Consider the following 16393-nt stretch of genomic DNA (forward strand, 5'->3'; position numbering starts at 1 on the left):
TCATATTTGGTCGAACCGATTTACCGGTTAACCGGTTCGATGAACCGTTACCGGTTTGAACACCCCTATTGAGAACACATCATAGCTTACATGATTGATCCAGCAGCGGAAGCATAAGGTGTCAATATCATGCGTTCAGCCTCTGTGGGCCTTGTAGGACACTGTGACTTACTCAAAGTAATCCCATAACCCATTGGTAGGAAGCCTCTCTTAGAGTTTTCCTTTTTAAACGAGTTAAAAATCTTATCAATAGAAGCATCTTGACTTAATGCTAATTTCCTCTTAGATCTATCTCCATAAATGAAAGGAGAGATTGATACTTAGAACTATATGAAGTTAAAAAGAATACAACGACAATTCAGCAAGTATAAGTCACAGTATAATCAACAGTGGATTTTGAAATAAGATCGAGAGTTAAAGTCTAGCGGAAATAAAATGTAAATAGACAAATAAACGTTTTGAAAACTGGTTCGGTCACTACTTCGCGACTTACGTCTAGCGTTACTTTATTGAATGTTTCAGTTATGTAAGCTCATACAAACTAAAACCCCGAACAATAAAAAAACTCCCCGACCTACTCCAGCTGCTATTGCTTAAAAGTTACCCTGCTTCCAAGACTTTTGCTTAAAGTTACTCTGCAATAAGACTTCTGCTTTGGGCTACTTCGCCGAAATATTTTATGATCAATAAGCTACTCCGCTTCCAAGACTTTTGCTTAAAGCTACTCCGCAATAAGACTTAATTTCTTAAGATAACGTTATCCTAAGACTTTGGTTTTTTACTTTGGTTCTACTCGGTTTATTACAAGACACATGAATCTCAATAAGTTCACATAATTGAATGACGAATATAATGTTTAAGTTCTTAACACGAGATCATCAAGCACGAATAAATTACTTAGTGCAACGAACTAGCTTTTTAAAAGACTCGAAACAATTTTCCTAAACACGACTCAAGTATTTGAAATGATAAACTATTTTGCAAATTTACTCGATTAAAGCTTAAGTCTTTTTCTCGTTTTAAATCGTTGTTGCACACTTGTCCAACTGAATATATTATGGTATTTATAATGTCCAAGTAGAGTATACTTCAAAAATTAAAATAACACACAACATTATAGTTCCAAGTATTAAACATATTGTAAAAAGCTTGCTTGGGCAACACTAGTATAAGACGGTTTCTTGCAGAAGTAAACTGATACCCCTTATGCAAGAATTCGGTTACTTGCATAAGTAATCAGCTTAACTGTTCAAGTAATCTTGTTGCCCACTCACACACAAATATGGGTTAAGTTTTTGATCAAGAAATGATCATAAATGATGGTGTTCATGGGAACCATAAACATTTTCATATTTGTAAAAGTAAACAACCCATGAGGTGCGGTATGATGTGATACTAATGAATGTTTGTCATATCCTTTTGGGTCGACCATGGCAATTTGATCGAAAGGTTGAACACGACGAAAGGAGTAATGTTTACATTGTGTGTAGACACCTCGTTTCTGCACCTCCCGCCAACCACCCAGTGATGATTGGGCCGCATGTTTAATTACGCAGAGCGATTTATGACATTTTGTAAGTTCGTCGACATGTGATAGCTCAAACAGTCAAGTCAACCTTATGGTCGTCACCTACACTCCTATACGGTCATTTTGATAGTAATTAGAGTTCATTTGGAGTTCGGGTCAAAAACCGCTTCCATTTTCTAAATCGTCTTAAACCCGAGTCGGAATATTCTGGAATTTTCCGAAGTATTATTCCTCAATTCTATCTATTATAAAGAAAATATCTACCTTGCGGAATAAGGAAGCCTACATCTTCCTTAATTGCTAAAACCAACCGCCGAAATCTTTCTTGCTCATGAGGAAACTGCCCAAGAGAGAACGCAACAGGTACTGCGCCTCTTGGAAAGGTCGCAGTTCCTGCTGCGCCTCTTCCTGGTCTGCTTTTTCTCCAGTTTCCAGATTTCCTCCGGATTTCTTTCCTAATCCTACTTTTTCCATAATTATTCTATGTGATTAGTATAAATAGAGGCCTCCGCCTCACATATTATACATGCGAGTGTCCGCCCTTCTCTTCTCCCTTTGCATTCTAAGACCGCGCTCTTGTTTTTCGACACCTACGTGCATGATCTATTCAACCACGTAAGCTCAGATCAATTTGAGTACCAGTCATGTTTGCATGACTGACTAATTTGACCACTACACTTTAATCAACTCCATCAATTTCTTCTAAATCCTCTTAAGAGGGTACTTTCATATTACATCGAGCCGAGCAATAATTAATACGACAACTTAGTTAATCTCGCTTCATCAAACATGTAATTCTGAGGGTGTAAATCCCATTTTTATTTATTGTATTTTATTTTGTATTAATTAATGTACGAGTTTATACCACAAGTACTCTTAAAACCGTTTTCAAAAACTCTTCTTTCAAATCTATTTTTCAAAACAGTAGTGAAAGACGTCCTAGAAGAAACGCATCAGCAGATGCGCCTTCTGGAAGGATCGCAACATTTTCCGTGCCTTTTCCAGGGGTTGCCTTTCTGCTGTTGTCTTTCTTCTTCTTCCTCGAGTATCTGTTCTTTCTTTTGTTCTTCGTTTTCTCTTATTCTTTCTTTCAAAGTTCTTACATTTTTATCTTATAATTTATTTTTATTAACGCTTTTCGATTATTTCCAACCTAAATCCCTTGTAACTAATATTTGCGGGTTTTCGTTATTAAATTCGAACCCGAATTTAAGAGGCTCGATTGGTTCATATCAAGTCCCTTGAATTCGTCTTTGACATATGATTTTGATTTTGTTTCTTCATCGATCTTTATCTTCCAATTTTTGTCTCTAATTCAAGTTTTGTATATAATCTGTTTCCGACATCGCATGATAACTAACTTGTAATATTTCATTTTAATTCGTTTTTATCGCTTTATGACGGTTCTTAAAGCATGTAATCTCACTAAATCATCTTCGCTCGAGTTATATAACAATAATAAACCTTAATCAACCCACGAACCGTAACAATTCAACGAGTCTGACTTTCACAGTCAGAACCCAACTCAAGAACAGACACACGGTTTGATGCGCCTCTTCTAATGGACGCGGCAGTTGCTGTGCATGTTTTGAGGTGGATTCTGCCTCTAAACTCATCTCGTTTAGATGTAGGCTTTCTAGTTAGGTTTTAACCGGCTAATATTTGTATTATCGCCGATAACTCGACAAATTTTCACATTTTCTTTAACTATTTTATTTCTTTAACCCTTTTTTCAATTCAAAATCCTTCTTTTTCGAGCGTACTTGTGACGTAAATTCAAGTTATCTATTGTAATTTATTTGTTTTTGTAATTATTTATTTATTTCATATTATGTATGATTTATTTACTTGGTAATCGCATGTAATTAATTTAACTTCCAAATTCGACCCAATAGGATGCTAAATTGTATGTCAACTGACTTAGTCTAATCTCACATGCTAGGATTAAAACGTTGGATGTTGCATTGCATGCATACAATTGACAACATATCGAATGTAAACAACTTCACTGATCATTAGTAAAGGCCGCTATCTAGGCGGGCGGGATTAGGTGTTCAAATAAACGAGCTTCCTAATACGTACCCTCACCCCTTACTCAAGATCTCTGTGAACATCCATGTTCATCGGCATCACGAGAGTCATTCTAGACATGGAATTCTAAGGATAACGAATTTCTGAGTATTCATGTCACTACTTTGTGTCTTCACATGACATGAAGTATTCGAACGGTTCCAATTTTCCATAAAAATTGGTGGCGACTCCACAAATGAGTAACGGCCCATGACATACCTCGGCCTCGCGTCGGAGTTCCGTGAGAGAAGTGCCTCTGCCTCGAAACCAACGCGCGGGTGCGCGCGGTGCGGGTGGTTGTATCCACATTTTGGCGACTCCGCTGGGGATGATACACTTAGACTAAGTCTAGTGTTACCTAGGGTAAAACTTGAACAAGGTTAGGGAATAGTTTATATGAGACAGTTGTCAGTTTTCATTACTCGGCCTTCTTAGGTAGTTTTAGCTAGCCTTCCTAGGCTACCCAACTAATTCGACCAATCGTCCCGTCTGGACGGTGCAAGTTCCTATTTGCACCCAAAGATGGATAGCGATTGACGTCAACCATACCGCAATGCTTACTCATGTTTGTATCAAGGGCTTTCACTACTCGAGCGAATGGACTAGGAACCAACCCGAATAATGTTTGGCACTGACCTCTCCACAGACCAGGGTATGATAACTTGGTATAGCAACCCAACCTTTAAACCAAAACCTTCTAAAAGCACTCAGCATACTGTTATAATGCCTATGTTTATGTTTGCAAGTTGTATGTTATCACCTTTTGTAACAAAACCATGACGAAATTTTCAAAAATCTTTCTTCAAAATACAAAAATGTAAATATTTCAAAGTGGCCTAAAAGGCTCAAAGCCAACAAAGTCAAGTTGAAACTCTGTCAAAATTTCAAAAAAAAAGTCAACCATTTCAAAAATCAAATTTCAAATCAACACTCCTAAAATCATACACAATGATTGTTTAGGACAACATTTCAAAAATCAACTTTCTTTCAACCCACGTGACACACACCTGTATTTTTTTAGTCAGTCCACGACTCTTGTCTTATCTGATTAAGTGTGCAAAGTAGTCGAATGTGTCTTGATTCATCGTCGGTTCTTATCCTCAGTCCAAGATGGTCGGAAGAAATGAAAGCGCAACAAGCTTCCATGGTCCCGAAGAAAATGGTAATAGTCAAATCCTGGCTGCGCTACTCCATCTTAAGGCTAGTCAAGATGTTGCCTATGCTCGTCTCCAAATGATCGAAAGTCACATAGTGGCCTTAGAAGCTAGGCTCCCTCCCACAGAGGATCCTATTCCCAACGTCCCATTGAATGACGATCCTTCACCTTATGTAAACGATTCTTCTCCGATCCTCCTTGAAGCTGAAAAGCGTCTTTAGTACTTAGAAGAACAACTAATGTACCTCAAAGGAGATGACATTTACAGGGAAAATAGCCAAAAATATGAAGCAGTAAATGCCCAACTACCAAGCAACTTCAACATGACTGACATCCCGAAATTCAAGGGGCACGAAAACCCTGTGAACCATATTCGTGCTTTCAAAGATTACATGTATATCACAGGCATCAAGCCAGAGATGTTCTTGAGGATCTTTCTTTCATCTCTCGACACCATTCCCAAACAATGTTTCTACTCTCTAGACCACAAGAAGATATTTACTTGGGATAATGCGGCCATCGAGTTCACTAAGCAATACGCTGATAATGCCGAAATTCAGGTCAACATGCGCACTCTAGAGGTTCTTACCCAAAATTAAAAGGAAGGATTCACCGACTTCCTATGTAGGCGGAGGAAGACTAGTACCCAACTTGTTGAGCATCCAGACGAGGACACTCTTATGGAAAAGTTCGTGGACAATCTAAGGCCTATCTATGCAAATCACTTGAGGTACCAAAACATCAAGTCTTTAAAAGACTTAACTGTACTAGGTACAGGAATCGAAGATGATGTTTGCAAAGGACTCTTGTCCGAAACGGTAGGACGCGGATATCAAGGGTCTACATCAACCGGAAGTCGTTCCTATGGTTTCACCAGTAATACCAACGATGTCAACCTCGTCCAGTCATCCAAGAAAAACAATAAACGAAGGAAATTCACCAACATCGGTGACACATACACAAATGCGCTGAAAAGGTTGATGAAGCATGGAAGAATACAACCAATAGGACCTACACCTGACCCGGAAAAGAAGTCCAAATTCTGGGATGATAATACTTATTTCGAGTATCACAGGGGCAAAGGACACGATACAGAAAACTGTTATAGGCTGAAGGATTCCCTCCAAGACATGATTGAAGATAGACGTTTGCCTATCTTTCCCGCAGGTAAGCCTAACAACACAAAGAATCCTCTTGGAATTCTAATGATCTCAGATGAGGAATCCACCTTGGATTGCTCACACCTTATCTCTTCAGTTGAAAATAAGATCAATATTGTCCACTATGGAGAAGCCTACTCTACCATCGCACCAACTATTGTAGATTTTATCGCATGGGCAAGAAGAGTGAGTAGGCAGTTTATTGAACTAGAAAATGTCATGTCGTCTTTGCGAATGTCAAGAATCTCGACACCAAGAGCCACACAAATGGCCATTTCCCTATCCTACGAGCCTACAATGCAAGAAGTCATCGCCGTAGTTGACGATTTGGTTCAACAGATTATCCATCTAGAATCCGAAATCTTAGGCCTCAAAGAGCTCGACACTATCAATGGTGTTTGGGCCAACGATGATGAAGATGTTTACCTCAAAGAAAATCTCTTGGTCAAAACTTTAGAGGATCTCGACGTAGATCACCTAACATGCCTGGTCGCCCATACCAAAATGTCACTCCAGTGCAAATGAATAATTCTGCTACAAATGGGAATGTCGTATCTCCAAGAGAGAATAATAAAGATTCAGTCACTGACCACCTAATGAAGCAACTACACAAGACAAAGGCTGATCTTTCAGTCTGGAAACTAGTTACTAGTTAATTTCCACATTGCCAAGCTTTGATGCAAGCATTGGCTAAACTCAACGTAGCACACGACTCTACTCCAGACGATGTGGTCAACCTAGTCCTCCAGGACCCAGTTACTTTCTCAGATCAAGATTTGCCACCTTTTGGTGTCACCCACAATCTAGCCTTGTACATTACGGTCACATGTCTTAAAAAGAATGTACCCATGACATTAGTGGATGATGGTTCCGCAGTCAACATCATACCATTGAAGACAGCTTATAAGCTAGGCATGAAAGAGTCAAACTGGACTCCAACTAATCAAGGTGTTCATGCATACGATGGGACGTGACGCAATGTGATAGGTCTCATCACTCTTACTATAGCCAATGGACCAATCGAAAGAACGGTCAACTTAAAAATAGTATACATCGAGGCATCCTTTAACATACTTTTAGGAAGGCTATGGATTCACACTTCTAAAGCTGTGACATCCACGCTTCATCAAAAGATCAAAATCCCTCTAGATGGTCGAATAGTGACGATCACTTCGTCACCTATCAAAGAAGTCATCAAGAAAATGTCTAGCAATCAGGTCGTGTCGGACCCAGTACACAAGTTAGGAGGATTTCAAATCATCAACCTAATGTAAAGTGAATTGGCACCTCTATAATTCAACCCCTATTCTAACTTAGTGGTTAACCACATACTCAAATCCCAAGGATACTTCCCAAGAATGCCACTAAACCCTATCTGGAACAACACTTTCCCACCATTCAAAGAAGGCCTTTCCCAGAAGATACCACTAGGATTGGAATACAAGCAAGCCTACCGTATCTGAGGCTGTCGAAATGCTCACTCAAGTCCACGATCACAAAATTCGGGGAATACAAATTCCACCATATCACCCTACGCTGAATGGGTACTTCATCAAGGAAGGAGACTATGAATCTTTTCACGGATTTCATGAACCTTGGATATTCAAAGGCAACAAGCTAGCTGGAATCGAAGTGTTCCATGATTGCTATTTAATTCCCCAGGAAATGGTTCCTACCGTCAAAAATCATTAGACACCTTGTCTCGACGAACAAGTCGTTAGCCTCTTATTCAAATAAGTTCGATTCGTTAAGGCAGCCCAAGACGAGATTATTACCATGATACTTCGAGATGACCATTTAAACCCTACGACACTCATCACGGATGCAAACCCAGCCCACCAACAGAAAGGATGAAGAAAGTCAATTAAATGGACCAACAATCAAGGAAGGCTCCTCAAGCTCACAACCGGAGAAGGAGAGATGTTCAAAGGAGAACTAGAAGACGACGAGTTCGAATCTAAGTCAGAGTCGGATTCAAAACTAAGTCTAAATCTAGGGAAGTCATTAGAGAGTCTCCTCCTGTTATCGCTCCCCATCCCTTTGTTTCTCCTAGTTTAGCATCGTCTAGTAATAGTAGCTCGGGGAATGCCCTAGTGACTGTCCCTTAACCACCACTAACTACAGCGCATATGGCTTCATTGTTTCAGATATTTTAAAACATTAATATGAATAAATCCGATTCTGCTTACTCTTCATGTTCACTTAATTCCAATTCTGTTTATTATGATACTGAGGATGATCCTGACCCAGACTCAATCGAATAACCTCCCTACATAATTAAAGAAATACTAAGGAGAGTAAAGGGGCACCAGTTATAAAGAACACTGAACCTATCAACGTAGGGACAGACTTAGAACCCCAAGAACTTAGGATAGGGACAACCCTGGACCCAAAGAAAGAGCTCGCTTCATCGACATGCTTCACGAATTCAAAGACGTCTTTGCTTGGTCCTACAAGGATATGCCATGGATAGACAGGGATATTGCAGAACATCGAATCCCAATCAAACCAGGTTTCAAACCCGTAAAATAGAAACTTCGATGAATGAGAATAGAATGGGCTCTCAAGATCAAAGAGGAAGTGGACAAACAGTTCAATGCCGGGTTCATCAAAGTTTCCGAGTATTCACACTCGGTGGCTAACATAGTTCCCGTACCCAAAAAGGATGAGTGAATTCGAGTTTGTGTTGATTTTAGGGACCTAAACAAGGCCAGTCCAAAAGATGATTTTCCACTCCCACACATCGACATACTAGTAGATAATACAGCAGATCACGCACTCCTCTCCTTTATGGATAGATATGCGGGGTATAATCAAATCAAAATGACTGAAGAAGATATGCACAAAACAGCGTTCGTCGCCCAATGGGGTATTTATTGCTTCACCGTTATGTCGTTCGGATTGATGAATGCCGGAGTGTGGACGAAGGAATTTACATCCACTTTATATTTATTATTTCATTTTAAACACTTTTGATTTTGAAAGAGTCGCCACTAAATTTTTAAATGGAATTTAGAAACCAAATTGTAGAGATTTTAAGTTATTGTGAGATTACGTGTTGGAAATTTTATTTTAATTTCATTAATTAACACCCAACTCCGCCCGTAACTATAACGGTCTCTACTAAATAAAACGATGGCTATTTTGGATATGTATCTCATGCGAGTATGCAATTATTGTTTTAAATCTTAACATGTGAATTTCATTCTATGTCGATTTAATGCATTTAACTTGTCAAAGTTATTTTAGCATATGAAGTTCATTTAGCTATTCTAGCAAGAAACAAACAAAGAGAGGAAGGAAAGAGATATTCTTACTCTTTAGCATAAGATAGATTAACAAACATGTGAATTAATTAAATAAAACATGATAAGATAATCAAATTAACATGCTTTAATAATCAAAGACATAAACTTTAACAAATTAAGACAAGTGTAGTTCATAAATTCAATCATCATGCTCAAATCAAACTAATTTAAACAAGATAAAATCAATTAAATCAATCAAACATGTTAAATTCATCATGTGATAAACATAGAATAATTCTTATCCTAACAGAAGACAAATCCAACATACAAAGGCCATCCATCGGCACATCCATACTACTAATCCCATTCTCCTTCATTCAACAACAACAAGATACAATAAACATCGTTTATTAAAACAAAGTAGTTGGTTTAGTTCTGTCAGAATCTGAATACGAGGATATGTAAATGAGAAGGGTAAACGACCGACAATTCTAGCGGCTTTCTTTCCCTAACTCAAGTCAACGCGGGTATTCAAATTAGCACTTTAACTTATACTCGTATCTATACTAATTATTTCATAATTAACAATTTATACGATAATAATACGATGTAGTAAACATATTTAAAAGACGGAATTAAAAGGGAGAAAGGAGAGATTTTTATGCACCCTCAACCTACATGTATCGTTGAAACCATCTTGGGTCGTAATCGATCGTAGATTTTATCTCGAGGGGTCGTCGTCGACGAAGCAACAAAGCAACAACACGTTTTTTGGTAAACCTGGACAGCAACTTTCAAACTGCAATTTCTCACTCGTTTCTCGATGAAAATTAGATTTTAAAGATGTTTTGAAAACTAGAAAGAGAGTAGAACAGATATCTTAAAATAAAACAAGCTCGTTCTGAGGTATTGGTCACGGAAAATGAGCACAAACAGAACTGGGCAGGCAGGAATAGCCGCGAAAACAGAGTGTATGACACTCTGTTTTTCGAGGGGTATCGTGTGCTCTCAAGGTCAATTTGGCTCGTGAATCTTTGTCTAAGGCGTAGATTGATGTTATATGGTTAATTAGGAGCAAGAAACTCTAGTTTTAATGGAGGTTTGATGGTTGAACGAAGGGTTAAAAGGAGAGGAAGTTGGTTCGAAAGTGCGTCGAAAATCGAGCCCAAATCAAGCATAAAACGAGCTCACAAATTGTGTGATTAAAACGAGTTTTCAACTTTCAAAATCGATTTTTCAAATCAAATAACACATGAAAATAAATGATTTTTCAAGTCAAATACACTCATAAAATGATTTTTCAAACCAAATATTTATTTTATTTTCAATAAAACAAACTTAAGAAAATAAATTCAAATTAAATAAATAAAATGAATTAAAACTCTTAATTTAAACATCGTTTAAATTAAATAAGAATTAAAACGTTTAAATTAAATATCATCAATAAAACGCTTCATCGACGATGCCCATTCAGCATCGTAAAACGAACTCCGAATAATGACAATGCCAACTAGTGAATACATGTCGTCCCATCATCATCGGGTGTTTTGACGGGATTTCTATAAATGACAATATCGACAGATATGGGTATCTACAGAGCCCCCACTTTGACTGAGGCTTGGACAAGGCGAAAGTCAAAGTATACCCCAGGTCCCTCTCGACCTGAGGATTTCACGGGTCGTTTATAGTCTATTAGACTTGCGTATATAAGCTCGTCAGCCATAAGAAGAGATCATACCTGAAGCTTCACTGGGGATTAATCATTGGTGGTCATCGACCCGTTGAAAAGGTGGTGAGTTGAGCCTTATCCTTAGGCGACTACGTATCCGTTGTGACAGAATTAAACCCGTATCGTAGTTCGACACTGCTGGCATGCATTCTGCTAATCTATGCCCAGAATGGAATGGGGTTTTCCAAATGAGGTTACCATTCCTTCAAAACTTTGCTTTTAGTTGTGGAGTTCCTCCACTTTGTATTGAATTGGATCGATTTGAATTTGATTTGATTTGAATTGTGGATGTCATCCGTTGATTTTGATAATGGTCTCTGAAGCCAGCGGCTTCAGAGCCCTCAGTTGCAATGGCTCTAAAGGCGAAGCCTTTAGAGCCCCCAGTTGAAGCATTTCCTATTACATTCGAAACATGGAAAACAAATACAACAATAATCATATTATCATATAAGCACACATTTAGATCATCGATCTTTGAAAGTTGAAACCTTTTGATAAACTGAGTCATTAACCCGAAGCTTGTATTTGAAACAACCATTGTTGAAATGGGCTTTAGGCTTGGATTTTGAAAAATATTTTCATGCTGGGGATGTATTGCTATTTGGATCATCGATCCTTGAAAAAGGATTTGAAAATGTGCCATCGACCCGGATAAGCATTTTGAAATTGGATTTGAATATGGGTCATCGACCCAGATAGACATTTGGAAATAGAAATGGAAATGGAAATTTTGAAAATGGAAATGGAAATTTTGAAAATGGAAATGAAAATGGAAATCGACCCGGATAAACATTTTGAAAATGGACTTGAAAATGGGCCATCGACCCGGATAAGCGTTTTGAAATTGGAAATGATCATCGATCTTTGAAAAAAGTTTTTGAAATCCCGATTTTCAAAAGGGAAAGGATAGGGTAGACTCGATTTGCATTTTGAAATGCGACAAATGGGTGAGACTCGTGACTGACGTGGGAGTAGCCGGCTACCTTCAAACAAAAATAAAAATAAAAAGCCGGAATTGTGTACGGGTTTTAACTCAAAAATTTTGACTTGATAAGGGTAGAAATGTAAATTAGCCGTTCCGACTTTCGAAATGTGACAACAAAAAAAATCCGCGCAAGGGATGCAGAAGGACAAAAATCCGGCTGAAGGGTGCCGCGGCCTCCCCCTTGACCGAAAGCATGGTGGTCAATCCTTGTTTAGGCAGGTTTTCCTATTTCCCTTAGGTTTCCTGAATTCCCTCAGTTTCCATATTTCTTCAGGTTTCCTTATTTCTTTAAGTTTCTTTATTTTAGTCCCCTTATTTTTCTATATAAAGAGACTAAGGCATGAGGAGAAATCACAAATCTAATTCTTTCTTTCTCACATCCTTCTTCAAAACTCTTCTAGTTATGAATCCTTTAATTGGAATGATGAAAGGTTAGGCCCAAGAATTCAAAGGGCGAGAAACTCAAGCATTTCTTGACTGGGGTATTCAACAGATACTTTTGCCGAAAACAAATATTGTCTCAAACCATTTTCTTAGATGAATGCCTAAAGAGGTGGGATCCCATTAACCATGTCTTTGCCTTTCCTAAAGGTGAGTTATGCCCACTTCCTGAAGAATTACTATCTAATGAGGGTGGAAAAATGCACAAAACCCTGTAATTCCAGATCCCATTCCAGATTGGGAGAGGAAATATCGAGATTATTTGGGCTTGCCCCGTGACGAAGCCCGTAGCATCGTAAAAGGGAAGAGAGTAAATTTACTCACACTGGCCCATAAGTTCCAAAAACCCTATGATCCTGCAATTCCTACAGTTTATCGTCGTCGGGTTTTTGGACTTATCTTATTACATTTTTATTGCTTTGAAGGAAGCATAGAGATCCCTTCTTGTGAAGGTCAAACTAGGCTTATTGGGGTCATGGAGCAGATGGAGAGCCACTCAAATCCGACTTGGATTATCTTGGCTGAGACTATTAAAGGGTTAGATATCGGAAAGGCTAACCCGATCGCTGCTTACACTGGATCATCCCGACTTCTACAGGTTTTGCCCTTCTTTTTCCTTCTTTCTTCTCGTTTTCTTCTTCTTTTTCACTTTTTTTTGTTCGGTTTTTTTTTTCGGCGTTTTTTCTTTTTTCTTTTTCCTTTTTTGTTTTCTTCTTTTTTCTTTTCTCCTTATTCACTTCCTTCCTTTACTAGGTATGGCTCTTCGATTACCTTGGATTATTTGATTGTTCTGCCCTCCCCGAGAAGTATCATGTGAGGCGTTGTATCAGTCGGCCTCTGAGGTGAAAATTGAATAGGTCGTCTGCTTATTGGCATGAAGTGCAGACTACGGGTGTAGGGTCCCATGTTCGGTGGGTCTTACCCAGGATTGCTATAGACTCTTTAACAGGCCTTTCTGATGTTGATACGACAAGACATATTCCTCTATTGGGTTTGGATCACCCTATCTATATTTATCCGGACCGTGTTCTTCGACAATTTGGTCGGCCACAAATGATTCCCTTGATGGAAACCGCCCCAGAACTGCCCTTCAACCTCATTCACTCTCGTTGCCAAGACCTTATGGCACCTGCCAAAGCTAATTCCCTCGACATGGGTGTCTTCTTCATACTTAAGATGGGTCAAAGAAACTTCCCCCGAAATTAGAAGGAAACTTTAGAAGGATGATGTTGTAGACTGGAAGTACTATGAGGAAAGCCACAAAAATCAAGCATTCTTTGAAATGAATTTAACTGCGACCGAGTCTGAACCTAAAACTGACAAAAACCCTAAAGATGATCCTAAGGTCTCAAGCGTTTGGAAAAGATTGGGGGTAAAGGCCGATGATGGGCCGACATTGGCTGAGACGTTGGGTCCCCGACCAAGTGTAAAAGACAGACTGGGCCCGCGTGAAGAAAGTGCAGTTCCTCCGAAGAAACGGGCTAGAGTGAAGATGGGTGAGACATAGTCTCGTGATGGTTTACATGACTCGGCTATATGAGGGATAGGTAGCCATTATATTATGTTTTATTATTATTAGATGGTTTAGACACTATGGACTTCGCCCGGAATTATTGAAATAAATAAAGGAATATATTTATTAGAAATTCCCAGTTTTGCATCTATAATTACATTGTTTCGGTTGTACTCTTTTAAAGAGTTGCCTACGTATCTGCTTTTCAACAGAATCAAACCGGGTTCGTAGTTTATAATTTATAATACAGAGACAACGAATGTCAGACTTTGAAACTAGACTCAAATACAAATGCAGTCCGAATTTTATTTCATAACATTTGAAAATGAGGTCTTTCGGGATAGTATTTTTTCAATTGGTCCAGATTTGTAGGATTCGAAAAGTCGTTTCCTTCTAGATCAGTCAGTCGAACCGCTCCTCCTGTCAGAATTCTTTTCACCAAATACGGGCCTGCCCAATTTGGTTTAAATTTACCCCTCGGGTCTACTGGTAGTAGTCCACGAACCGATTTCAACACCAAATCTCCTTCTTTGATTTTTCTAGGTTTCACCTTCTTATTAAAAGCCTTTTCTATCCTTTTCTGATAGAGTTGAACCTGATACAACGCATTCAAGCGTCGTTCATCCAGTAAAACCAAAGAGTCATATCTAGCTTGGACCCAATCTGCTTCAGGAACTTGGCTCTCAAGTAATATCCTTAGGGATGGTACCTCTAGTTTTATGGGCTGAACTGCCTCCATCCCATAAACCAGGTAGTACGGGGTTGCCCCCGTGGCTATTCTATTTGAAGTTTTATATCTCCACAAGGCAAAGGGTATCTTCAATGGCCAATCCTTATAGTTATCAGACATTTTCCTCAAAATGGCTGTAAGTGTTTTATTGGCGGCTTCTACAACCCCATTTGTCTGTGGCCTGTATGGTGATAACTTATTGTGCTTGATTTTATACTTTTCGAGTATAACCTCCGTTTCAGCTTGGAAATGGGTCCCCTTATCACTGATGAGTTCGTGGGGTGTCCCATATAGACAAATGATCTCATTTTCAATGAAGTGTGTTACTTGCTTTGCTTTTAGCACTTTATAAGACTTGGCTTCTACCCACTTCGTGAAGTAGTCGATTGCGACCAAAATAAAACAATGTCCTCCTAACCCAGAAGGGTTGACCTTTCCGATAATGTCGATTCCCCAGGTTGAAAAAGGCCAAGGTGATGTCATAGTATATAGCATAGAGGGTGGTACATGTTGTACATTTGCAAATATCTGGCAATTGTGGCAATGTCGAACATAATGTCGGCAATCTGCTTTCATTGTGGTCCAGTAATAACCAAGTCTCATGATCTTACGAGTCAACATGTGAGCATTCATGTGGGGTGCACATTCCCCGTCATGAACCTCCTCCATGACTTTGTCGGCTGTCTTTTGATCAATACATCACAATAAGACACCTTACGCGGTCTTTTTGTATAGTTTCCCTCCATTAGCCTCGACGAACTGGGTCGAGAGCATCCGTAATGCTCGCTTTCCCCGAGCATCGAGGTTGTCAAGGTACTCTCTTGTGTCTTTGAATTTCAAGATTGATGTGTACCAAGGTTCGATCTCATCTTCCTCAGTGTCATTAATCTCATTTATGTATGATGGTGCCGATCTTCGTTCGACACATAGTGGCATGCTGTCTATATAATCTGGGATGTTAACCAAGGCTTCCAACTTAGACAGAGCGTCGGCGAATTAATTCTCTTCTCTGGGTAAATGGACATAGTGTATTTCCTCGAAATACTTTTCCAATTCCTCTATCTTAGCCTGGTAAGGTGCCAAACTATTACATTTGATTTTCCACGACCCTGTTACTTGGTTAATGACTAAAGATGAGTCACCATGTACCGGTAACCTCTTTATATTTAGACTGATAGCATTCCGCAAACCCAGTAGGCATGCTTCGTACTCAGCAACATTGTTGGTGGCGAGGAAATCTAACTTGATGGATACAGGTACATGTTCTCCCTTTGGTGAAATGAGGAGGATTCCGACCCCATATCCCATGCTACTCGATGCTCCATCGAAATAAATATCCTATACTTCGTCTTCGAAATGAACCACGTTTTCCTCTGGGAAAGACCACATGTCCGTAACATTGTCTTCCTCTATTGGATTGTCAGCGAGGAAGTCGGCAACAGCCATTCCTTTCACTGCTTTCAAGGGTACGTACTTAAGATCGAATTCAGCTAACGTGGGAGTCCATCTCGACATTCTGCCATTTAATACTGGTTTTTCAAACAGGTATTTGATTGGATCCATTCTGGAGTATATACTGACACTATAACACAGCATATAGTGTCTCAGCTTCTTTGTTTCCCAGACTAGGGCTAGGCATGTTTTTTCTAACGTGGTGTACTTAGCTTCATATTCTAAGAACTTTTTACTGATGTAGTAAATTGCCCTTTATTCTTTTTGCACAATTTTGGCCAACATTGCTCCCATCGTGGTATCTGTTACTGTTAGATACAAGGATAGCGGCAATCCGGCTATGGGTGGACTAAGCACGGGTGGAGCAGACAGAACTTCTTT

The 16393-nt window shown here is 39.1% G+C and overlaps 1 protein-coding gene across 1 annotated transcript; it reads right to left on the bottom strand.

Annotated features, from left to right (window-relative positions):
- Window positions 1-15556: 15556 nt before the first annotated feature.
- Window positions 15557-15868, bottom strand: LOC141619056 (uncharacterized). The gene has a single exon (XM_074436089.1). It carries the CDS (start codon window positions 15866-15868, stop codon window positions 15557-15559), a length of 312 nt encoding a protein of 103 aa, XP_074292190.1.
- Window positions 15869-16393: the final 525 nt, after the last annotated feature.

Source organism: Silene latifolia, chromosome X (genome assembly GCF_048544455.1).
Source record: "Silene latifolia isolate original U9 population chromosome X, ASM4854445v1, whole genome shotgun sequence".
In the NCBI taxonomy this organism is placed as follows: Eukaryota; Viridiplantae; Streptophyta; class Magnoliopsida; order Caryophyllales; family Caryophyllaceae; genus Silene; species Silene latifolia.